Source organism: Onychostoma macrolepis, chromosome 05 (assembly GCF_012432095.1).
Source record: "Onychostoma macrolepis isolate SWU-2019 chromosome 05, ASM1243209v1, whole genome shotgun sequence".
Classification (NCBI taxonomy): Eukaryota; Metazoa; Chordata; class Actinopteri; order Cypriniformes; family Cyprinidae; genus Onychostoma; species Onychostoma macrolepis.
The window spans coordinates 30,209,673-30,236,754 of NC_081159.1; the positions used below are offsets into that span (position 1 = coordinate 30,209,673).

General features: G+C 39.7%; 1 protein-coding gene and 1 pseudogene across 5 annotated transcripts in view; one reads left to right on the plus strand and one right to left on the minus strand.

Annotated features, from left to right (window-relative positions):
- LOC131540563 (uncharacterized) overlaps positions 1 to 27,082 on the plus strand; it is a 252,006-nt pseudogene that overhangs the window by 160,718 nt on the left and 64,206 nt on the right.
- Positions 1 to 27,082, minus strand: part of LOC131540560 (integrin alpha-X-like) — a 164,407-nt gene that overhangs the window by 103,660 nt on the left and 33,665 nt on the right. For all 5 annotated transcript variants that reach the window (XR_009271298.1, XR_009271297.1, XR_009271296.1 and 2 more), the window contains 6 exons: positions 24,174 to 24,288; positions 23,527 to 23,660; positions 23,183 to 23,328; positions 22,901 to 23,054; positions 18,968 to 19,100; positions 18,804 to 18,877 (listed from right to left, as the gene is read on the minus strand). Coding sequence is in view for 1 of the 5 variants with exons in the window: in XM_058775574.1 (XP_058631557.1) it covers positions 18,804 to 18,877; positions 18,968 to 19,100; positions 22,901 to 23,054; positions 23,183 to 23,328; positions 23,527 to 23,660; positions 24,174 to 24,288 (756 nt within the window). In the remaining 4 variants the exon portion in view is untranslated. The remainder of the gene's footprint in view (positions 1 to 18,803; positions 18,878 to 18,967; positions 19,101 to 22,900; positions 23,055 to 23,182; positions 23,329 to 23,526; positions 23,661 to 24,173; positions 24,289 to 27,082) is intronic.

A 27,082-nucleotide genomic window follows, 5' to 3' on the forward strand; every position in this document is an offset into this window, starting at 1 on the left:
TAAACACACTGAAGCCCATTAGATTCAATCAGACTTCCCTTCTATGTACTATTTCTAACTCATTTAAACTCATTCAAATCTATCTATCTATCTATCTATCTATCTATCTATCTATCTATCTATCTATCAGACATCCCTTCTATGCACTATTTCTAACCCAATCAAACTCATCTATCTAATGTTTCTTATCTATCTATATATAATCTGACTTTATCTATCTGTCTATCTATCTATTTAAAGTCTATCTGTCTTTCTGTCTATCTATCTATCTATCTATCTATCTATAATCTGACTCTATCTGTCTATCTATCTATCTATCTATCTATCTATCTATCTATCTATCAGACTTCCCTTCTATGTACTATTTCTAACCCAATCAAACTCATCTATCTATCTATCTATCTAAAGGACATTCACTCTCCATTCATTCTTTATCTAACACACACACACACACACACACACACACACACACACACACACACACACACACACAAACAAACATACCTTCCCTATTTAACATACACATGCACACAAGAAATAGACAGAAAATGTGAAGCTTTAATATATACACTGCATTTATTCACATTTGCATTAGCATTATTTCTTAACCCTCATAAGACCTGTTTTTCCTGTTTACACCTGTGTCCTTTGGGGTCAATATGACCCCAAAATTGAAAGAGTAATTGTAAAACATTTATAAATTTTTAATCATACAAATAATATAGCATTTTTTTGTTTACTTCTCATCTATACATTAATTCTGTGTTTTGGGAGATATGAAGTACTTTTGTACCTGTTTACCACAAAAATCCTCAACTACACCATTAGCTTGCATGTGAAATATTACATTTTTATGAATACATCTCTTAAATGATGATCTAAATTTAATTTAAACTGTTTCTGGATATTGATCTAGGTGTTAGGTGTACAATACTGCCATCTGGTGGTTAGAGAAAAACTTGTAGAAATCAGTTTTTGAAAGAATAGTGTAATGACCATATATATCCAGCAGAGGCCCATAGAGAGCCATTCATTTTTCTGGAAGTGGTCAACTGCTCCTCTCACAACTTTTATGATATATATTTTGTAATTATATATTGAAACATTATAAAATACACAACTTTTATGATATATATTTTGTAATTATATATTTAAACATTATAAAATACATTAAAAACTGTATAAGTGCTCGCTTTTGCAATAATGCCACATAAATTTGCAGAAATGCCACACAAGTTGTCACTAAAACTTGATTGCAGGTACATATTTATTTCAATCTAAAAAGTAAAATAAATTATTAATTTTTTTTTGACATAAATGTAAATAAAATCGAAACGAAAAAAAAAAAACTAAACTAAAAAACAACTGCAATAAGCAGATATGAATGGTGTGTATGTGTGTAAGAGAGTGTGTGTGTGTGCATGTGTACGTACGTGAGTGAGTATGCTCGTTCCACATTGCATTTGTGCTCTAGTATCAGGCTTTAATTTTGTTGTGTGGACATTTTCAGATTTATGCAGAATTTATTGATTTTATTTGCCAATTTCTATAAAAATGCTCTTTGTTGCAGTCACACATGTGTGTTTTTGTATGTGTGTGTGTGCGCGCGTCTTTCATTTGTGATCTAGTACCAGGCCTTCATTTCTGTGTGAAAATTTTCAGACCTATGCTGGATTTATTATTATTTTTTGACAAATTAAAAAAAATATATAGAGATTTTTTCGTATTTCCCATTCATTTTCAATTGGGGTCATATTGACCCAAAGACCATATTAGTAAAAAAAAAAATTACATACCTTCAGAACAACCGAATCAAGCCCTTTTTTTTATTTTATTTTTTTTTATTATGTGAATACAGATAGAAAATGTTGAAAAGTCACAAAATCTTATTCCACTGAGATGAAGGGAAACATTTTTTAACTAAAGAAAGTTGATTGGGGTCATACTGACCCCAATACTATTTCTAATCCATTCAAACTCATCTATCTAATGTTTCTTATCTATCTATCTATCTATCTATCTATCTATAATCTGACTTTATCTATCTATCTATCTATCTATCTATCTATCTATCTATGTGTCAAACTTTAAGCTTTTAAAACTACTTTAAACTTCAAACTATTTCAGACTGAAACCCATCAAACTTAAAACTTTTAACATTTTTCAAACTTAAACTTTTTAAACTTCTTAAACTTTTTTTAAACTTTTAAAACTTTTAAAACTTTTAAAACTTTTAAAACTTTTAAAACTTTTAAAACTTTCTGGTCCGTCTTTCTCAAGCCAACTTAAAGTTTGTCTCGACAAACTTTCCTATCTAATTAGGTTGGCTTGAGAGAGCCAACCTACTGATCTGCTACTTAAGCTTATTATTATTATTATTAGTGGTGCTTGCCAAAGGCAAGGCATCACTATTGTTATCTTGCATACTTATTATTATTCTGCTTCTTCTTCTGGACAAAAATTTAGATTCGCTACTCCTCCTGCACCGTTTGTCACAGACCCATGAAAGAGGTGTCAAATCGACCGCCTCATTGAGGAGATGTGGGCTATATCTTTTTTAAGCGATCGGACCTACGAAGATCGCACAGCGGACGAAAAAGCGGGCAAGAAATCCCATTGATTTACAATGGTGGAATGTTCGTGAATTTGAATCTCAACTGTCACTTTCTCACACACACACACAAGCAGGCCCTTAGAACCCCTCTCTCTCTCTCTCTCTCTCTCTCTGTAACTCACACACACTCATTTGACTCATCTTTTAAGTAACCAATAAGTAATGACCTATGACCTTCATAGCCACACCCTAGCAACCACTTACAGCACCCTAGCAACCACCCCATAGACCTCCATTGAAAACAGATCAAAAAGGATATCTTTGGATAAAAGTGTCATATAAACATGCAGGTTTTGCACTTTTGACTCGTGATCGCAAACAGGACTTTCCACATGCATGCTACACATGCTAGCAGTGAATAGCTGCATGCTAATAGTGATTAGCTAAGTGTTAATCAGACAAAGAACATACGAATAACTCTATAAATCTACATAGTAATGATGTGTGACAACTACCAGCCGCTTAGCAATACGCTTAGTAACCTCACAGTTATAGAGGTGTGCTATATCTTTTATAAGTAATTGAGTGTACGATGTTCGTCTGGTGGATGAAAAAATTTGGGCGAAAAAGTACCATAGACTTAACATTGGCACAAAATTAGTGAGATTATATCTTTGGATCAGGAGGTCACAGAGACTTGGGGGAGGGCTCTTTTGACTCGGCCTATCAAGCAGCCAATAAGTACTGACATGACAACTTCATAACTATGTCCTAGCAACCACTTACAGCACCCTAGCAACCGTAAAAAGACATTAACAAACAATTTTTAAGCACCAAAACAATGTAGAAACATGGGGTTGGGCTCTGTTGATTCAGACTGTCAAATAGTCTTTAAATATCATGCCATAAACTGTATGGCCACACCATAGCAACCATTTAGAGTACCTTAGCAACTGAATAAACACATGAATAAGCAATTTCTCAGCACCAGAAAGTGGTATAGATATCGGCGTGGCCTCTTTTGTTCGGGCTGAAAAACCAGTCTGTAAGTATCACCATGGCGACTGTGCAGCTACACCCTAGCAACCACATAGAGAACCCTAGCAACCGTATAGCAATGTAAAGAAGCCATATCTCAGCTCCACAACATCATACAGACATGAGAGTCGGCTCTCCACAATCGTGCTGAAGGCTCTACTGATGGCCTAGTGCCGAGTTTTGCCACTGCAAGCACCACTCACATTTTCTTCAGGAAATGTACATTCTAGTTATTAGTGGTGCTTGCCAAAGGCAAGGCATCACTATTATTCTCTTGCATACTTATTATTATTATTCTGCTTCTTCTTCTTATTCTTCTTCTGGACAAAACTTCGGTTCGCTACTCCTCCTGCACCGTTTGTCACAGACCCATGAATGAGGTGTCAAATCGACCGGCTCATTGAGGAGATGTGGGCTATATCTTTTCTAAGCGATCGGCCCTATGATGTTTGCACAGCGGACGAAAAAGCGGGCAAAAAAGTCCCATTGACTTACATTGGCGGAATGTTCGTGAATTTGAATCTCAACTGTCACTTTCTCACACACACACATGCAGGCCCTTAGAGCCCCTTCTCTCTCTCTCTCTGTAACTCACACACACTCATTTGACTCCTCTTTTAAGTAACCAATAAGTAATGACCTATGACCTTCATAGCCACACCCTAGCAACCACTTACAGCACCCTAGCAACCACCCCATAGACCTCCATTGAAAACAGATCAAAAGGGATATCTTTGGATAAAAGTGTCATATAAACATGCAGGTTTTGCTCTTTTGACTCGTGATCGCAAACAGGACTTCCCTCATGCATGCTACACATACTAGCAGTGAATAGCTACATGCTAATAGTGATTAGCTAAGTGTTAAATCAGACTAAGAACATACGAATAACTCTATAAATCTACATAGTAATGATGTGTGATAACTACCAACCGGTTAGCAATACGCTTAGTAACCTCCCAGTTATAAAGGTGTGCTATATGTTTTATAAGTAATTGAGTGTACGATGTTCGTCTGATGGATGAAAAAATTTGGGCGAAAAAGTCCCATAGACTTAACATTGGCACAAAATTAGTGAGATTATATCTTTGGATCAGGAGGTCACAGAGACTTGGGGGAGGGCTCTTTTGACTCGGCCTATCAAGCAGCCAATAAGTACTGACATGACAACTTCATACCTATGCCCTAGCAACCACTTACAGCACCCTAGCAACCGTAAAAGGACATTAACAAACAATTTTCCTGCACCAAAACATTGTAGAAACATGGCGTTGGGCTCAGTGGATTCAGACTGTCAAATAGTCTTTAAATATCATGCCATAAATTGTATAGTCACACCATAGCAACCATTCAGAGTACCTTAGCAACTGAACAAACTCATGAATAAGCAATTTCTCAGCACCAGAAAGTGGTATAGATATCGTCGTGGCCTCTTTTGTTCGAGCTGAAAAACCAGTCTGTAAGTATCACCATGGTGACTGTGCAGCTACACCCTAGCAACCACATAGAGAATCCTAGCAACCGTATATCAACATAAAGAAGTCATATCTCAGCTCCACAACATCATACAGACATGGGAGTTGGCTCTCTAATGAAATGCCTTTAACTGAAAATTGAGTGTTTAATCTTATCATTATACATTACTGACACTCTATCCTCCAATTTGATACTGTTAAGTGCTTTGACACAATCTGTATTGTAAAAGCGCTATATAAATAAAGGTGACTCTACAATCGCGCGGAACACTGTAGTATCTGCCCAGCGCCGAGTTTTGCCACTGCAAGCACCACTCACATTTTCTTCAGGAAATGTACATTCTAGTATTGTTATTACTATTCGCCACGACAAAACTTCGGCGCCCTACTCCTCCTGCACCTTTTGTCGTAGTCCCATGAATGAGATGTCAAATCGTGCAGCATATTGAGTAGAGGTGTGCTATATCTTTTATAAGTAATTGATTGTACGATGTTCGTCTGGTGGGCGAAAAAATGTGGGCGAAAAAGTCCCATAGACTTAACATTGGCACAAAATGAGTGAGATTATATCTTTGGATCAGAAGGTCACAGAGACTTGGGGGAGGGCTCATTTGACTCGGCCTATCAAGCAGCCAATAAGTACTGACATGACAACTTCATAGCTATGCCCTAGCAACCACTTACAGCACCCTAGCAACCGTAAAAGGACATTAAAAAACAAATTTTCAGCACCAAAACATTGTAGAAACATGGGGTTGGGCTCTGTTGATTCAGACTGTCCAATAGTCTTTAAATACCATTCCATAAACTGTATAGTCACACCATAGCAACCCATTAGAGTACCTTAGCAACTGAACAAACACATGAATAAGCAATTTCTCAGCACCAGAAAATTGTATAGATATGGGGGTGGCCTCTTTTGTTGAGGCTGAAAAACCAGTCTGTAAGTATCACCATGGCGACTGTGCAGCTACACCCTAGCAACCACATAGAGAATCCTAGCAACCGTATATCAACATAAAGAAGTCATATCTCAGCTCCACAACATCATACAGACATGGGAGTTGGCTCTCTACAATCGCGCGGAACACTGTAGTATCAGCCCAGCGCCGAGATTTGCCACTGCAAGCACCACTCACATTTTCTTCAGCAAATGTACATTCTAGTTATTATTATTCTTTTTCTGAGACTAAAATTTCTGACTGCTACTCCTCCTAGAGCTTTAACTCTACAAACTCCAAACTCAGCCCAAGTCTTGAGACTGATCTGACTTAGCGTGCTATATCTTTTCTAACTGATCCGACTTACGGTTTTCATAAAAATTAAGATTAAAAATCATAAAAAATCCCATAGACTTACATTGGCTCATCTGAACATTCCGTCAAACTCCAACTGTCAAAATTTAAATCTAAACACACTGAAGCCCATTAGACTCAATCAGACTTCCCTTCTATGTACTATTTCTAACCCAATCAAACTCATCTATCTCTCTATCTATCTATCTCTCTATCAGACTTCCTTCTATGTACTATTTCTAACCCATTCAAACTCATCTATCTCTCTATCTGAGATCTATCTCACACACACACACACACACACACACAGACACACACACAGACACGCCGCACACACACAGACACACAGACACGCCTCACACACACAGACACACAGACACGCCTCACACACACAAACAAACAAATAAACAAACATAGACCTTTCAATCATAAGACCTGTTTTTCCTGTTTACACCTGTGTCCTTTGGGGGCAATATGACCCCAAAATTGAAAGAGTAATTGTAAAACAATTATAAATTTTTAATCATACATATAATATATCTTTTTTGTTTGTTTGTTTACTTCTCATCTATACATTAATGCTGTGTTTTGGGAGATATGAAGTACTTTTGTACCTGTTTACCACAAAAATCCTCAGCTACACCATTAGCTTGCATGTGAAATATTACATTTTTATGAATAAATCTCTTAAATGATGATCTAAATTTAATTTAAACTGTTTCTGGATATTGATCTAGGTGTTAGGTGTACAATACTGCCATCTGGTGGTTAGAGAAAACTTGTGGAAATCACAGATTTTGAAAGAATAGTGTAATGACCATATATATCCAGCAGAGGCCCATAGAGAGCCATTCATTTTTCTGGAAGTGGTCAGTTACTCCTCTCTAAAATACATTAAAAACAGTATTTTTCCCAAAGGTTAGAATTTGTTTTTGTTTGTTTCATGTATTTTGAAGTTCTCGCTTTTGCAATAATGCCACAAAAAACTTTTTTTTTTTTACATAAATGTAAATAAAATCAAAACGAAGAAAAAAAAAAACTAAACTAAAAACAACAACTGCAATAAGCAGATATGAATGGCGGGTATGTGTGTAAGAGAGTGTGTGTGTACGTACGTGAGTGAGTATGCTCGTTCAACATTGCATTTGTGCTCTAGTATCAGACTTTGATTTTGTTGTGTGGACATTTTCAGATTTATGCAGAATTTATTGATTTTATTTGCCAATTTCTATAAAAATGCGTGTGTGTGCATCTTTTCTACATTGCATTTGTGATCTAGTACCAGGCCTTCATTTCTGTGTGAAATTGTTTTCAGACCTATGCTGGATTTATTATTATTTTTTGACAAATTAAAAAAATATATATAGATTTTCATTTTCATATTGACCCCAAAGACCATATTAGTAAAAAAAAAAATTACATACCTTCAGAACAACCGAATCAAGTCCTTTTTTTTTTTTTTTATGTGAATACAGATAGAAAATGTTGAAAAGTCATAAAATCTTATTCCACTGAGATGAAGGGAAACATTTTTTAACTAAAGAAAGTTGATTGGGGTCATACTGACCCAATACTATTTCTAATCCATTCAAACTCATCTATCTAATGTTTCTTATCTATCTATCTATCATTTGACTGTATCTATCTATCTATCTATCTATCTGTCTATCTATCATCTGACTCTATCTATCTATCTATCTATCTATAATCTGACTGTATCTATCTATCTATCTATCTATCTATCTATCTATCTATCTGTCTGTCTGTCTATCTATCTATCTATCTATCCATCTATCTATAATCTGACTATCTATCTATCTATCTATAATCTGACTCTATCTATCTATCTATCTATCTATCTATCTATCTATCTATGTGTCAAACTTTAAGCTTTTAAAACTACTTTAAATTTCAAACTATTTCAGACTGAAACCCATCAAACTTAAAACTTTTAAACTTTTTAAACTTTTTAAACTTTTCAAACTTTCTGGTCCGTCTTTCTCAAGCCAACTTAAAGTTTGTCTCGACAAACTTTCCTATCTAGTTATTATTATTCTTCTTAGACTAAATTTCTGAATGCATCTCCTCCTAGAGCTTTCAAGCTAGAATCACCAAACTCAGCCCAGCTGTTCAGACTGATCTCACTTAGTGTGCTATATCTTTTCTAACTGATTGGACTTATAGTTTTCATAAAACTGAAGATTAAAAATCATAAAATCCCATTGACTTACCATTACGGAATGTTCAAATGAGCCAAGACAATTCAAACTCCAACTGTCAAAATACAACTTTTAAACTCCCAGAATCCTTTGAGACTCAATCAAGCTTCCCTTCTATGTACTATTTCTAATCCATTCAAACTCATCTAATATTTCTAATCTTTCTATCTATCCTAGCAACATACTAACCATGCTAGAAACATGCTAGCGACATGCTAGTAGCATGCTAATCATGTTAGAAACATCCTAGCGACATGCTAGTCACTTGCTAGTCATGCTAGCAAGATGCTAGCCACTTGCTAATCATGCTAGCAACATGCTAGTAACATGCTAATCATGTCAGAAACATGGTAGCGACATGCTAGTCACTTGCTAGTCATGCTAGCAACATACTAGTAGCATGCTAATCATGTTAGAAACATCCTAGCGACATGCTAGTCACTTGCTAGTCATGCTAGCAAAATGCTAGTCACTTGCTAATCATGCTAGCAACATGCTAGTAACATGCTAATCATCTTAGAAACATGCTAGCGACATGCTAGTCACTTGCTAGTCATGCTAGCAACATGCTAGTAGCATGCTAATCATGTTAGAAACATGCTAGCGACATGCTAGTCACTTGCTAGTCATGCTAGCAAGATGCTAGTCACTTGCTAATCATGCTAGCGACATGCTAGTAACATGCTAATCGAGGTAGCAACAGACTAGTAACATGCTAATCATGCTAGAGACCTGCTGGTAACTTGCTAATCATGCTAAGGAAATGCTAGTAATATGCTGATCATGCTAAAATCATGCTAGAAACATGCTAATCATGCTAGCAACAGGCTAGTAACATGCCAATAATGCTAGAGACCTGCTGGTAACTTGGTAATTATGCTAAGAAGATGCTAGTAACATCCTAATCATGCAAGAATAATGCTAGTAACTCTCTAATCATGATAACAACATGCTAGTAACATGCTAATAATGTTAAATACATGATGGTAACTTTGGTAATCATGCTCAAACATGCTAGTAACACCTTAGCAACCTACCCGGGTACCATAGCAACCACCTAGCAACACACTAATATTACCTTTGCAACTGCATAGCAACCACCCTGAGTACCCTAGAAACCGCCTAGCAACACCTTAGCAACCACCCAAAGTACCCTAGCAACCACCTAGCAACCACCCCGAGTGCCATAGCAACCACATAGCAACACCCTAGCAACCACCCCAAGTACCCTAGCAACCACCTAGCAACACCTTGGCAACCACCCCGAGTACCCTAGCAACCACCTAGCAACCACCCCGGATACCTTAGCAACCGCCTAGCAACACCTTAGCAACCACCCCGGTTACCCTAGCAACCACATAGCAACACCCTAGCAACCGACCTGGGTACGTTAGCAAGCACTTAGCAACACCATAGCAACCACCCCAGCTACCTTAGCAACCGCATAGCAACTCCTTAGAAACCACCCGAAGGACCCTAGCAAACGCTTAGCAACACCCTAGCAACTACCCCAAGTAACCTAGAAAAACCCTAGCAACCACCCTAGAAGCCACCCCAGGTACCCCAGCGATCTGTTTTTCTGTCTGTTCTTCTGATAGACTGTATTGCCTATAAAGCATTCAAACATCAAACATTTAAGTATTTCAAACTGAAAACCTTCAAACTTCAAGCTTTTAAAACTTTTACAAACTTTCTGGCTAGGCTTTTTCATGCCAACTTAAAGTTTGTATCCAAACTTTACTATCTAGTTTTTATTATTATTTTTATTTATTTATTTTTTTTTTTTGTATATTACTTATGTATTGTATCTTGTAGTTTTATGTATGCGCTATTGGGTCCCCCTTGAAAATGAGATGAAGCATCTCAAGGGGCTTTCCCTTAATAAATTCAAATTCAAACCCAGCATTTGGAAACAAACGGTTTCTAAAGCCCGCCATGGGACAGGGGAGTCAACATCTAGCCACGTCCTAAGTGATCTCATCTGGTATGATAAATAATAGGACCAAAAATCTGGTAGGGATGAGCCACCATGAGGTTTTAGCCGGTGCATAGATTTAAAACGAATTCTAGGCCGTTTATTATTCCGCAAGAATTTGGATACTGCTGTATTGATCTCTTTAAAAATAGCCAGAAGGTGGTGTCAGAGGTAACACTGAAAATAAAAAGCTTAGCCTCGGAAGTATATTCATCTTAACAGTGGCTATCCTTCCACGAAGAGCCAAACAGAGTGGAGACCAACACAGAAGATCGCTCTTAATCTTATCCAGAAGAGACTGATAGCTCCACTTGGAAATGCGAGATAATGAAGGAAAAACTCTGATTCCAAAATAATTAAACTGGTCACTGACAGGAATCGTAGTTGGTAAGGTCTGAATCTCTGATTTAGCAGCTTAATTAAGGGGCATAAGTATGGATTTGTTCCAATTAATCTTATAACCACACAGTTTACCAAATGTATCAAATAATTGTAAGCATTCCTTAAATGAGTATGTGATGTTTGATATATACAACAAAACGTCATCAGCGTTGAGTGATATTTTATGGGATGTATTCATACAACTTATTGGAACTATTGCGGGACATTGTCTGACTGCTTGGGCCAAAGGCTCTAATGATAAATTAAAAAGCAAGGGTAACAGGGGACAGCCTTGATGAGTGCCCCTGCCAAGATAAAAGGAAGGGGAGATATAAGAACCAGTGATTACTCTGGCTGAGCATTCAGAATAAATAGTTTTGACTGCTTGTAGAAAAAAGGAGCTAAACTCAAAATGCTCTAGGACAGACCACAAAAAGCTCCACTCAGTTCTGTCGAATGCTTTCTCTGCTTCCAGAGAAAGGATTGCAGAGGAAGCTGTATATGAGTCTCCTTGTTGAATAATATTCGGAAGCCTACGTACATTGTCTGCAGCAAATCTCCCCCTTAGAAAACTTGATTGATCATAGTCAATCAAGTCTCCTATACATCGATCCAATCTTAAGGCCAGGACTTTTGCCAACAGCTTTGAATCTGTGGATAGAAGGCTAATTGGCCTGTAACTAGAGCATTCAAGTGGATCCTTACCTTTCTTCAGCAGCAAAGTTTTTATAGCTGTAGTTTGGTCCCTGTGTAAAGCCCCTTTTTCTAATGCAAAGTTAAGAGAATAAAGAATCAAGGGGCGCTATTATGTCCCATAATGTCTTCAGTAACTCTGGGGGAATCCCATCTAGCCCAGGGGCTTTATTACTACTCATGCAATCCAAGGCAGATTTTAATTCCTCGTTTGTGAAAGGGCTATCCAATATGTTGCGCTGAGAGTCATTTAATTTGGGTAGATTTAAATATTTAAGAAGGGTAGATTTAAATATTTAAGAAATAAATCAAAATTTGTTGGGTCAGAGTTGGATTCTGAAGTGTACAGATGTTGGTAGTAGTTTTCAAATACCCTATTTACATCCTTAGGTTGAGTATATACTGAGCCCTCATGTCTAATAGCTGATATACTAGTCTTAGATTCACTATCTTTCAACCTCAAAGCCAACAGCTTGGAAGACCGTTCTCCATGGAAATAATATGATTGTCTAGTACGATGTATGATGAATTCAACTCCAAGTAAATATATGGATTTTAATTCTGATTTAAGAACATTTACTATTTTGGCTTTGGTCTCACAAAAGTTATATTTTATTTCCTTCTCTTGTAAATCAATTTGTTTTTCTAATTCAAATTTATGGCTCTCCCTAAGCTTTTTATTAAAGGATGAAAAACGTATACATTTACCCCTAATAAAACATTTAGTGATTTCCCATAATACTTGGGGGTCAGAGGCTGAATCTCTGTTAATCTGTAAAAACTCCATCAAAGAGCTACGTAACTCAGCCACAAATGTACAGTCCTGTAACAAGGAGGTATTAAATCTCCATTGGTTGTGTATAGTGCCCAACGATGCAGGGGTTAAAGATGTAATTATCGGAGAATGATCAGATAAAATAATTGGTAGAATATTAACTTTACTAATATGGGGAATAAGTGAAGGGGACATGAGTAGATAATCAATACTTGAATAACTCTTATGATGAGCTGAAAATAATGTATAATCCCTAGCACCGTCATTTTGTAAACGCCAGATATCACATATATTGGAATGTCGCAAAAATGAATTAAAATATACAGAGATCATTGAATCAGACTTAGAGGCATGAGATCTATCTAACTGGGGATCCAACACCGCATTAAAATCGCCCCCTAACACCACAAGACAGTCCTCTAAACTCACAACTAAATGTAATAATTCTTGAAAAAATGAGGAATCACCCTCGGTGGGTGCATATACAGACATAAAAGCATCATTTGTATTATTTAAGGAAACAACAGCATGGTTCGGCCTTCTGTATCTCCAATGGATCTTATAATTGAAAAAACAATATTACGTTTAATAACTATCAGCATCCCTTTAGTTTTGTTAACATTCGAAAAGGCAGATATCACTTTAAAGTATCTATTTTGGAAGCGATGCATGTCTGCTGATTTCAAATGAGACTCTTGTATAAGGGCAATAGAGACCTTTTTGCATCTTAGGTAATCTAAGCATTTGGTTCGCTTAGTAGGGCTATTTAACCCATTTACGTTCCATGACAAAATATTTATATCCATATATTTAAAAGGAAAAGCAACTCTCACCAACCACTAAAACGGGAGGACCATAAAGTAATCCCCCAGAGAGATAACAGTGATCAGAACATATGCATAGGCATCTAGGCATACAAATATTACGCAAACAAATACACTAGACCGATTAAACTTACGCGGGCAGTCCCGGGCATAGAACAAAAAAAAATAAATAAGAACAGTGACAAAAACAAAATGGGCAGTAAGCAGAGTTAGAACACACTCTTCTATCTGCCCTCAAAGTAGCAGTCTTTGGATACGTGGCCAGCCTAGCAGTCCGGCTCGTCCGTCAACATCTGACCTGGTAATTTTTCGGATGAAGAGACAATCACATTTTCTCAGCAAAGTCCTCCATAGGAACTGCAGATTCATCCTCGTTCACCTCGGATTCTCGTGATGCAACCGCTACAGCTTTCTTCATAGAAGACGTTGTGGGGGTATCCTGATTGAGAACGAACTTTTCAACCTCCACCGGTGTCTCGAGAAGAGAAATCTTCCCTCGGGGAGTACCTTTCACTACCGCGGGGTAGACCAAAAAGGATGATATCCCCAGCTGAGTTAGTTTCTTCCTCGCCGATGCAATCGCTCTCCTCTTAGACGCCGTGTGGGTGCTATAGTCTGGGAAGAAAAGCAGCGGCGCTCCCATATGAACTATTTGTCCTGCGGTTCGGGCTCCATTCAGGATTGCATTCCGGTCTCAATAACGCAGCATCTTGAAGATGAATGTACAAGGGGTTGATTTCAAATGTTCACTGTTGTAAATACGGTGGGCTCTTTCTATCTCCATTACTTTGCCAGCAAGAGAGGGAATCCATTTTAGGAAGATGATTCTGTATAAATCCCAGAGGGTCATCTCCTTCTACTCCTTATTTCAGCCCCACTAGATGGATATTGGACTGGCGGCTTTTATCTTCGATTCTCGCCAACTTTTCCTGAAGGGAGTCCACTGCTAGCTTAACCTCCACTGTGTCTTTTTTTGTGTGACGAAAAGCTGCTTGCATGTTGTCAAAGTTGTTTCTTATCAGATGAACATCTTCTTCCAGAACTCCAAATCTATCTGCAATCGGGACGAATTCTTCTTTAAACAGTTCCCTGACGAAGCTAAGGTGCATCTTTAACTCGTCGGCAACATTGGCACGAAGTTCCCCCTTAGGAACATAATCAGGGTTTTTAACTGACATTTTCTCTGGCGAAGCCAGTGTCAATTGATGTTTTGCCATCTTCATTCATAGCTCCGTTAGAAAACAGCCAAAAACTAACCAAATAATAATAGTTTTACTGAGAAAAAAAACAAAAAAAAAACAGATTAAGGATACCGAGTCAGGGAGCAATCGAACTACACCGCCATTGCTATCGGTGGGTCACGTGGTCTCCTAAATTCTAAATACTCTTGACGGGGCAGAGTAAATAAAAGAGGAAGCGACTAGGAGTTATAACCTGCCAGCATTTCCAGGCAGTTGAAGTGTAGGCGACCTTCCTCTTTCGACTGTCGAGACCACCTTCCTTCTACAAACCATTCCCAGAGGCACACCCCGTTCCATCTACTAAGGGTCTTTCCAAGGGGCCAGAGCTGCCACGGTCCACCTTGATATGAAGGCGCCCGAGACACCAGGAATGGGACGGAGTACTAAGACAGGCTAGTCGTCGAGGTAATTCAGAAGATGGATTCCCATCTGTTTCAGAGGGGAAAGAGCCACATCCATGCACTTCGTAAAAGTGCAAGGAACCAGGGACAGTCCGAAAGGGAAGGGACGTATATTGATATTCCACTCTGTGGCGAGGGGGGCGTGGCTCAGCGAGGTCTGCAGCGGGAGAGAGAGCTGGGAGACGAGCGGTGAGTAAGTGGGTCAAGTGCAAATGACAAACACCTGTGTCTTATTCCAGTAAGTGGCGTGGGGAGACCGTATAAAAGACACCTGGGAACGTCAGAGAGGAGGGAGAGCTACTGTGGACTGGAGGCTGCGATCTGGGGATTGTGCGAGTGTGACGTGTGCTCAGGAGAGCAGGACTGTTTCCGTGCGGTTGCACGATTATGTTGAGCGCTGAGAGCGCGACTTTCTGTTGTTTTTGGAAAACTAAATAAAAACCCCAGTCTCAGCCTAGCCGACCTCGTCCTCTTCCTTCCTACCCATTTGACTTTGTTACACACTCCCTCAAAGGCGAATCTCAAGAATCGTCTGTGATGGGGGGGCTATCTGGATGTGAAAGTAAGCATCTTTCAGGTCCAGAGAAAAGAACCAGTCCCCTAGGCACACTTGCGAGACAATCTGTTTCAATGTAGTCATCCTGAATGGCCATTTCATGAGGGTGCGGTTCTGGTCCCTGAGATCAAGGATGGGCCGGAGGCTACCATCTTACTTGGGGATGAGGAAGTAATAGCTGTAGCAGTCTGACTCACTCTGTGCATCTTTGCTCTGAAGCAAGGTGGGAACAACACTACTGAATAGCGGGGGGACTTCGAGCGAATTGAAATGTATAACCTCGTTTTATTAACCCCCAAACCCAGTCTGACACTCCGGGGACAGCCTGCCAGGCCTCAGCCCCCGTGGCAAGGGGTTGGATTGATTCGGGTGGTAGGTCACCTTGTGAGGACTCGACACTTGTAATAAGCGGAAGAGGAAATTTGCTCTTTGAAAATGTTTGTGTTTTATTTTTCTCGCTATAACATCAGCTGGTTGTGTGGGCGCTTTTTGAATGGGCCCAGTGTTCACAACAGTATTTACATTTAGTCATTTAGCAGACGCTTTTAGCCAAAGCGACTTACAAATGAGGAGAACAATAGAAGCAATCAGAGCAACAAGAGAGCAACAGTATACAAGTGCTGTGACAAGTCTCAGTTAGTTTATTTACAACAAACATACTGCCGTATGCATCCAGAACTGAACAGGGTGCTTGGAGGCATAACAGAGGCTGTTGGGCAGCCTTAGGCATCATCCTGATATGCAGGACAGGAAGAGGAGGGGGCCAAGTCTCGTTACAGAGCCACAATCTGGTGAGCTCATTGTGGACCTCAGAGAAGAATGGTGAGGCTCGTTGGCGAGGGGCCTGACGGCAAGAACCACTCATCCAGGCAACTGCGGGTGGGCTCCTTTGGCAGAGACCACTCCAAACCCAGCTTCTCCACAGCCTTAGACAGGACGCGGAAAAGTTCAGCGTCCATGTCTGTCTTGGCTTCACTGGGCTCCTCAGACGACAGGGGGGCAGGGTCGCCGATCGCACGTCGATCCGTGAGCACAGAGAGGTGAGACTCATATCCTCACAGTGAGGACATTCCGTCTCCATAAGCGTCGTTTCAGCGTGGGCTTTCCCCAAGCATGAAACTATTAAGTTCCATATCAGTTACAAAATATTACTACTTACTTTTAAGGCCCTTAGTGGTTTAGCTCCTGTGAACCTAACTAGTCTTCTATCACACTACAATTCATCACGCTCCCTAAGGTCGCAAAACTCTGGACTCCTGCTAGTATCTAGGATAGCAAAGTCTACTAAAGGAGGTAGAGATTTTTCGCATTTGGCCCCCAAACTCATTCACATAATGTATCTCATGAATCTTGTCTTCAGTTATATCTGATCAAATGCACATTATCATTATTTTGCTTGGGTTGAACACATCATTTTTGCTTGGTCGGAACAGCAGCTACTTTTTTTTAACAACTTTTACTCTCTACTTCACTACATTTTTGAATGAATATATGTACTCTTTACTCCACTACATTTGAAATGAGTGTTGCAGTTACACATTACATTTTGTGTGGTACCTAGCTTTTCTGCAGCAGATTATTTCTGCTACAAAAGATGTGATATCGCCAACTACAGGGCACTGAAAGTACTATATCTTGTGCGTTTTGCCCTTACTCACTCAAACTTGTCAACAAGGCTACTTTACGTGAATGTAAGCTCCCATAAATACTACCTTTTATCAATTTACTTAAACTGACGACCTTTCTAACACAATTCAGTGGTTTCGATTCCCTGTATTTGCTGATGCAGAGAACGTGGTTATCTCAATACTACACATTTTATTTCGGTATGGTACTTCGAGCAGCTACTGGTGGTGGTGGTTACATCCTCATTTGCTCCTCATGTCCAGCCTATAATGACTTTTCACATACAATGGCCTATCATCACTCAGCCCGTCGGGGCCTCCTCTGTACATTTAAGTAATGCCTCAATTGGTGGGTATCAATTCACACTTCTTTTTGGGGGTAGGCTCCGCCCCTGCCTTCATCTTCAGGCAGGATCAGCCAAATCTGCATCCCCAGGATTTGGATAAAGGACGGGGCATATGCATGAATTATTGTGGCTCGCCACCATCTGTTAACACTTTGTGGAATAAATATGTTGTAAACGTTTACCTTCTGAGTCTTTCTGGTAGAAATGAAAGCGTCAGCGTAAGTTCTAACTGGAAGACTCCAATTCCACGTCATTCATTTATACTAACAGGTCTGGCCAATCACTGCTTGACAACTGGAGTATTTAAGCACTGAACTCTGTTTCATTTTTTGCAGTTGACGACGCTGACGTTCCCCTCCATCCTCCCCACCACCACCAGGTTGGCCCTGTCCATCCATGGGGGTAGGCTCCGCCCCTGCCTTCATCTTCAGGCAGGATCAGTCAAATCTGCATCATCACCATCTGTTAACGCTTTATGGAATAAATATCTTGTAAACGTTTACCTTCTGAGTCTTTCTGATAGAACTGGCCACCCGACTGAGCCTGGTTTCTCACAAGGTTTTTTTTTTCTTTTCACAAGGTTTTTTCCATTCTGTCACCGATTCCATTCTTGGTTCCTTGCCACTGTCACCTCTGGCTTGCTTAGTTGGGGACACTTAATTTCCAGTGATATCGTCAACTTGATTGCACAGATACTATTTGAACTGAACTGAGCTGGACGATGACATCACTGAATCAATGATGAACTGACTTTAACTGAAATTGAGTTTTTACTGTTGTCCTTTTGTATTATTAAACACTATTTTTCCTATTTAATACAGTAAAGCTGCTTTGACACTATCTGTATTCAGTGTATTGTTAAAAGCGATATACAGTGGTGGCCAAAATTATTAGAACACTAGTATTTTCACCAGCTAAAAAAATGGTTTTAAGTCAGTTATTTATATCTTTTGCTGCAGTTTGTTCTGTTTCTTCATGTCATTCCAGACAGACTGGATGATGATGAGATCAGATCTCTGTGTGGAGCACTAGCTGTTGTCAGACTCCTTGTGCAAACAAAAATCTCACTAGATTATTACAATTAATGGAAAAATGCGTGTTTGGAAAGGTAAACTGATATTTCCTATTGACACACTACAGCAAAAGATAGAAATAACTGACTTAAAACCATTTTTAGCTGGTGAAAATACTAGTGTTCTAATAATTTTGGCCACCACTGTATAAATAAGGGTGACTTGACTTGACCTGACTGTGTTTTAGCGTTTTATGGGAAGAGCGCATTCACCACAGAAGTAACACTTTATGGTTAGCACGCAAGTTAGTTCAAGTTCACTTTTGCATTTGTGTCATTTTGTACATCCTGAAATAATATAGGAAACAATAATATAGGGAAATGTTGCTGACCTCTGAAAGGGCCACACTGAAACCCCCCTGTGATAATTCCATCTGAAAAGAGCTGAAGTTCCCTGTGTCAGTTCCTACAGAAACAGAAAGAGCTTGCATAATTTCATTGAGAATTCAGTGAGAAATTTATTTAGATATTTTAGATCTCTACTATTGCCCAGTACCTTCAATAGAGAATATTTTTTCCCTTAGCTGGTTTAGTATCAAGGTGAGAGCACTGAAACTCTCTGTCTCAAAAACAAAGTGAGGAGATGAAGCAATCAGCTCCAGCTCAGGATGAGAGTACTCCTTACCAACCTGACAGACAAAAAAATAAAAATAAATAAATAAATCACTCATTAAAAATACCCAACATTTAGTGAATAGAATGATGTTAAATGTTTTATGAAATCTGCTCAAAGGAATATTTTAGGTTAAATACACATTTTCAGACAATAAAAAATAACTGGAAAATTACTGGACTGACTTTTTCTTTTTAAATACACAATATCAGCTGTTCACACAAGCTTTCAGTCTTATTTTTAAAATACTCTTCATACATCAGAACCAAAATACCAATAAGGTCTGTGATGTCAATAATTGGAAATTACATTTTAAAATCTGCGCCATTTTCATCCACCCACATAAAGACAAGTACTTAGTTTCAGTGAGTGCTTCTCACATGTAAGGCTCCATCATACATTTTAAATTCAAAGGATCCTTGGAAGGCAGCCTTCGTTACATGTCATTCATTATATGTATTTTGAATGGTGTATCAACTGTATTCTTCTGGTTTTCTAATCATAATTACAATCCTTTGCACACATTACAATTCATGAAAAATAATTTCCAGAAAACTGCACTGAGCTCATCCAATCCAATTTTGAAATGCAAGACAAAAACAAGTGAAAAGTTGAAGTAATTATGTTTTCTTTTGTTTATTTTTTCACATGATGGCCATGATGTAAACCACTGGCAGACCACAGATGGTCTAATTTATGGAATTAATTCATTGTATTGAATGTAAAGTATTCATAATTCATAATAGTATTTTTGTAAGCATTACAGTTTTGTAAGTAAAACACTGTCAAGCAGGGGCTGACTGGAGCCAAAAAGTGGCCCTGGACTTTTTGGCACAGAGCGGCCCACCAAACCCGGTCCAATTTAAAATAGCTGTCTTTTACACTAATATATAATAAAATAATTTATTGCTGTGATCAAAGCTGAATTTTCAGCATCATTACTGCAGTCTTCGGTGTCACATGATCCTTCAGAAACCATTCTAATATGCTGATTTGCTGCTCAAGAAACATTTCTGATTATTATGAATGTTGAAAACTTTTGTGCTTCTTCATATTGTTGTGTAAAATGTGATACCATTCAGTCTTGGGTAAGATTAAAAAACATAAATATATATTTTTCTTCAACAAGGTTGCATTAAATTGATTTAAGTGACAGTGAAGGTATTTACACTTATTACAAAGTACTTATATTTAAAATAAATGCTGTTCTTTAACTGAGAACCATTATACCAATAATAAAAGCCATTATTAATAATTGATCATAAATAATAACTGATAATTATTAAGCAGCAAATTAAGCAGCATTAAAATTATTTCTGAAGGGACACTGAAGACTGGAGTAATGATGCTGGAAATTCAGCTTTGATCACAGAAATGAATTACATTTTAAAATATCCTAAATAGAAAATCACTATTTTAAGTGTAATATTTCATAATACTATTGTTTTTACTGTAGTTTTGAAATTTTAAATCTTCTTTCAAATAAATAAATAGCCTTAATTATTTCAAACTTTTAACCACCAAAAATAATGCATGTGAATTAATAAGAAAATTTGATTTTTTTATTAGGCCTATAATATAAATCACTTTCCAATACACAGCACTCGAAAGCAAAAGTCTTCAGATTTACAGTGTTCTAGAGTAAGACTTGACCTGACTGTGTTTCAGCGTTTTATGGGAAGAGCGCATTCACCACAGAAGTAACACTTTATGGTTAGCACGCAAGTTAGTTATTTCATAATACTATTGTTTTTACTGTATTTTTGATCAAATAAATTAAATCTTCTTTCAAATAAATAAATAGCCTTAATTATTTCAAACTTTTAACCACCAAAAATAGTGTCGCTAGGCGAGGGATGTGTGCATACAATACTCGGCAGTGAGGGAAAGAAAGTCCAGGGTTTATATAAGGCATGTAATCAGTGTGTGCGTAGGATCAGGTGTGCGTGTGATTAGTGCAATCAGCCCTGTGTGTAATCAGTGCAATGAATGATGGGAAATGCAGTCCAGTGTGAAGTATGGTGTGAGAGTCAATGTGGTGAGCGAGTGACCTCTGGTGGTGAATGAACGGAAGTGCAGGGACAGGATTAGTGACAGCTACATTGTGACAAATAACGTAAATGGCATTACAATCTGAGAAATTTGAAAAGGCCAGTAGTAGTTTTCATTCCTGAAAATTAAAGGGTTGGTTGACTTTTTTTTTTCTTGGCTTGATTGTGTTTATGGGGTACAGTCAAACATGTGTTCATGCTTCGTTTTTTTAAATTGTTTTTCACATAATTTACCTTTATTCTACACTGCTCTGTCCCTTCTCTAATAAACGCCTCAATTATTTCCTGGTTTTATGAAGCCCTTCCCTCAGAAATGGCAGCAACAGCAACATTACACACTAATTAATGTTAAAAAAGTGAAATTGCAATCAACCACCCCTTTAATGTCTTTTGTTTAACATTATTTAAAAAAAAATTTTTTTTTATCGTAAACGGTTGGCAAATATTGCTGAATTTGAAATATCGTCTCGTCATGTTTAGCTGCTTACATCTTACCTCAGCTTGCATTCAAGTCACGTGTAGCTCAACGACTGTGAACAGTAAATCCTGCCTTCTTCGATTTGATTGGCTATTTCAAACATTTTGACACTGACGAGTGCTTTTAAGCTGCTGCACTGATCCGGAGCACACTATATTAATTAGAATTTTTGAATCAAGTGGGCCACGTGGGCCATTTGTCTGGGCCGATGGAAGGATAGCCTATACGTACATTAACTACAATTAATTTTTTATATATATTTACGCAACGGGCCAGCCCACATTGTACAGCGGCCCACCAGGAAAACTCCCAGTGCTCCAGATGGCCAGTCCGCCACTGCTGTCAAGCATTTCCAGGCCTTATGAGTGCTCATACTGGTAATCTTATTATTTGTTTGCACATAGCATAATAATGATAATTTATTGGTAATATTGCTTTTCATCATGGAAAATTGCCATAACTGGTTTCACAATATTTCTTAAAGGGGTCATCAGATGCTAAATTCACTTTTACATTTTGTTTGGACTGAAATGTGTACACAACCACCCTATAATGATAAAAATCCACCCAGTAGATTTTTTATTTTTTATTTTTTTTTTAATTCCGATAAATCAGTGTCTCAGATCAAGCTGTTCTCAGATTCTTGGCAGAGTGACATAGACTCGTTTAAGCATAGACTCGCCCTGATTAAGCTGTCAACAGTCCGCCATTGTTTTGATGCCGGAGCAGTTGTAGACAGAAATGTCTCCTAAGTGACTGAGGTTTTGTTGTTGAATGTAATAATGAGCATAGCAGTCGTTATTTACTGCTAAAGATGCAGAGAGTTCAGATGCACAGGATTACTTTTGTTTTTAAAGGGAATGAGCTCCCCGATCTACCTAAATGCATCTATGTTCACGTGAATCATTTGTGATCCAGCTTCACCTACAGAGGAATTGATTATAAGTTTTTTTTTTTAATGGATCTTTGGAAATCGCCTTTCCTAATAATGAGCTAGTTAGCAAGTTCCGCAACAAATGCGACTAAAGTTAACAGTTTAGAGAACTGCTCGTCACCCCACATAAGAGAGGGGCAGAGCTCATTAGCATTTAAAGGGACATGCACTGAAACAGGTCGCTGTGAACAGAGCTGTTTTTGGCAAGGTAAAAAGGGTGTTGTTTTACAATACCCTTGAGAAATTTTAACCAAAGCATGTTATAGACTTTTCATTAAGACTCTAAAGAATTATATCAACTTGTGGAAAATGGGAATCTGATGACCACTTTAAAAGGGCCCGTCATTGTTTACCCCAATGGCAAATCGTGTGATGTCTTGTTCATTGGCTTTCAGGATGACATTCTTAAATTCCTCTTTGGGGTCATTTGATTTTCCATCAGTGATCACCAACAATAACTTCTGAGAGTTGCTTCGCATGCCCACCTTCTCAGAAAACATCTCTTCTCTGAGGGGGGAATAAAAGAGCAATACAAAGAAATAAACTGAAGTTCATATCATAGCAGAACCCATATATCTATACAGTGTGTAAGCAATCAAATTAATAAACATGATTACAATTACTGTTGCACTCACATAACAAAACGTATTGCAGAAGGTGTGTATGTATCTCCCTGTGCCTGGGTCACATCTTTCATTAGTTGTTCAGGGTCTTGATTCGCTGCAAAGTTCTCAAAGTGAAAGACAGCTGAAACTCTTGTGGAGAATTTGGCCACTGCCACCTGAGACACAGAAACAATATGAATATAATATTATATTAATATAAGAAATTAAAGCTTTTTTTTTTTTGTTATGAAATATTTTTATTCAAACTACATGACATTTAAAATCTGAACAGATTTTAAATCACTAATAGGCATCATTCACTTGCCAAGTTTTTAAATAGCTACAGAGAAATACTGGCATGAGCACATACACACCTGTGCTCGTGTATCCAAAAACATGGCAATTAAGTTCTTGATGAATCTGATCATTGTTTCAAAATTTTCTGAGGTGATACTGCCAGAGTCATCAAACAGAATAACTGTATCCAGAGGGGGAATATCATGACACTCTGAAATACATGAAAACAAAATCTATAGGTTAACATAAAACTGCATTGTAGCAGTGTAAGAAGTAATGCATAATGTGTAATTTACCAGAAAAAAACAAAACAAACAAAACATATACTATTTGCAACATACTAGGATTTGGCCACCAATTGTAATCCTGCACTTATTTATAGTTGCATTTATATAGAATGGATAATATAGTTAGGACACAGGGTCTATGTAAGGATATGTCAATACATGATAAATGCAATGTCAAGGGGATAAAAACACACAAATACATTATATTCCATAAAATGCACATTTTAATTGAAAATAAAGTAATAATATTACATATTGTAATAACACAAGACTTATATAATATAATTATACACATTTGTTGCTTAATGGATAAATAACAATTAGATTTTTATTAGGTACTGTATAGAGAAAATGTAATGCATAATTTTACTAGAACACAGCATTAGAACATTTCTAGAATGTTGTAAGGTTGCATTATCAATAAAGTGTTGTAATACCCTGGAAAGCTGGCTTCAGTGTGTCATCAGCAGTGAAGTGTGGGTTGATCTCCACACACTGACCATTAAGATAGTTAAACCCCTCACATTTATGCTTCAGACGAGGACCACACACCTGGAAGAGGGACAGAGAGTTAAAGAAAAATTTGAGGTTTTCAATTAAGAAAATAATTAACAAACTAATTAAATTAAAATTAGTGTTAAAATAAATGAAAATAACTTACAGGTCCAATAAAGAAAGTAAATTAGACACACTTGGAAACTCATGTTACATGCAAAGAGACTAGCCAATCATAACAAAGAGGCATTTACAAGCCTTTGAAGTGAAAAAAAAAAAAAAAAGATTCAGAGAAAGATGGAAAATGGCCATCATATAAAATGTGACTAAAATGTGTTTCCCTTTCAAGAGAACTCGCACTGTGCCCTCTAAAGGTCGTTATGGGGAACGCAGTCAAGTCAAGTCACCGCTGAGGCGGAGCGGCGGCGGCGCTCGTGGGGTTCGCAGTGGGATCTGATGGAGGGATCGGAGACGAGCGAGTCTCTATATCCGTCCTCACCCATCAGATCTGATGACCGCTCCCCGAGATCAGAAGCCCGCTATGCGGATACTTCCCCTCAGGCAGCGGCCTCGGCATTTGACACGGGAAACATCAAAGATGTTGTACCTTCTCTTTCGCTCCAATATGACGAGCTTGTGGAGGTGGTCACTCGTGCCGTGGCCAAGTTAAGTCTCGACTGGCCGGCCGAGTGTCATGTCGAGCCGCAGAGAGGCAAGTTGGACGAGCGCTTTCTGCGGTTTAAGCCTCCACCTCCACGTCGGAGCCTGCCTTTTTCCCCCGACCTCCACACTGAGGTGTCGAGGTCGTGGGGAAAGCCATTCTTGGCCCGCCTCTTCGTTCCCTCCTCGGATTACTACGGTAATGTGAGGGGGACGAGAGAGTGCGGTTACAGAGTGATGCCGTGTGTGGAACAGACTATCTGTCCCCCAACACGGCATCGTCTCTGAAGGCACCGACCCTGCCCACCAAGCCGCTGTGCACATCATCAGCGCTGGTGGGAAAGGGGTACGCGGCAGCAGGTCAGGCTGGCTCGTGTCTGCACACCATGGTGGTGTTGCAGGCATACCAGGCTGACCTGCTCAAGGAGTTAGATGAGGGCGAGGGTTATAGTGCGGAGGATATTAGTGAACTCCGCAAAACCACTGATTTGTCTCTCCGCGCCACCAAGGAGACCCTGGTGGCGGCGGAGAGGCATCTCTGGTTGACCCTGTCGGATATCAAAGACCACGACAGGGTCTTCCTCCTGGACGCCCCGCTGTTGCCTTTTGGCCTTTTCGGTGACGCTGTTGACTCGATTGTCGACAGGCACCAGGAGGCAGCTCCCCCACAAAATAAATTGGGGCCAGGGCGGTAAGAAGGGTTCTCCGTCGAGGGTAGCCCCCGCTGGGGGAGAGCGGCGATCACCGCAGCACACGGTGCCCGTCTCGCCCCAGCACCCTCAGGAGATCGATCTGCTAACCCTGCCACGTACGGTGTTCCAGGGCGCAGCGATCTCCAGCGAGCACGCATCTCAGTTTCTTCCACTGTCTCAGTGGCTCCTGCGCACTGTAGAGAGAGGCTACAGAATCCAGTTCGGTTCTCTTCTGCCTCGATTCAACGGGGTGAATTCCACTCTGGTGGGCCCCGAGCAGGCTCTGGTAATGGTACGAGAAGTAGATACTCTCTTAGGGAAAGGTGCCATCGAGGTGGTGAAGCAGATCTGGAGAGTGTTTGGCCAGGCACAGGTGGACCTCTTCGCTACTCAGGAGACAGCGCAATGTCCCCTCTGGTACTCTCTAGTTCATCCAGCTCCACTGGGGCTGGATGCCATGGTACAGGCATGGCCGAGGCTTCGTCTGTACGCCTTTCCCCCGATTGCTCTGCTTACCGGAGTTCTGGCGAGAGTGCGCCGGGACGGGGTCCGGCTGCTACTAGTAGCCCCGTTCTGGCCGGGCCGAGTATGGTTCTTGGACCTGATTTCTCTCCTCGACGGCTCTCCATGGGAGATTCCCCTTCAGGAGGGATCTCCTCTCACAGGCAGGAGGCACCCTTGTGCACCCCCGCCCGGAGTTATGGAAGCTGTGGGTGTGGCCCCTGAGGGGGCACAGCTCATAGCTTCCGGTCTCTCAACCAAGATTGTTGGGACCATCCTCCAATCCAGAGCTCCCTCAACAAGGAAACTGTACGCCCTGAAGTGGAGACTCTTCACTTCGTGGTGCAGAGATCACCAGCTCGACCCAATTAATTGCCTGGTTGGTACAGTACTGGAGTTCTTGCAGGTTCGACTCTCCACAGGGTTAACCCACTCCACCTTGAAGGTTTATGTGGCGGCGATTTCAGCCTACCACGCCTCTCTTGGTGGACAGTCGGTGGGTAGACACCCCCTAGTTACACGTTTCCTAAGGCCCCCAGTACAGTCCCAGATTCCTCCTTGGGACCTGGCTGTGGTGTTGGATGCTCTCTGTAGGCCTCCCTTCGAGCCTATTGAGGAGATCTCTGATCGCCATCTCACCCTGAAGACTGTGTTTCTTCTGGCGATCTCTTCTCTGAAGAGAGTTGGGGATCTGCAGGCCCTGTCAGTGGCCCCTACTCACTTGGACTTTGCGCCCAGCATGGCCAAAGCCTTTTTGTACCCTCGTGCAGGGTACGTCCCCAAAGTTCCTTCTGTTACACCACAGCCTGTCTTACTGCAGGCCTTAAGTCCTTCTCCCTTTCGGGAGCCTGACCAGCAAAGGCTTAACTGTATGTGTCCAGTGCGAGCACTGGACGCATACGTCCACAGAACTGCCCTGTGGAGAAGGGCGGACCAACTGCTAATTTGCTATGGTCCCCATAAGAGGGGTCTGCCTGCTACGAAGCAGACTCTCAATC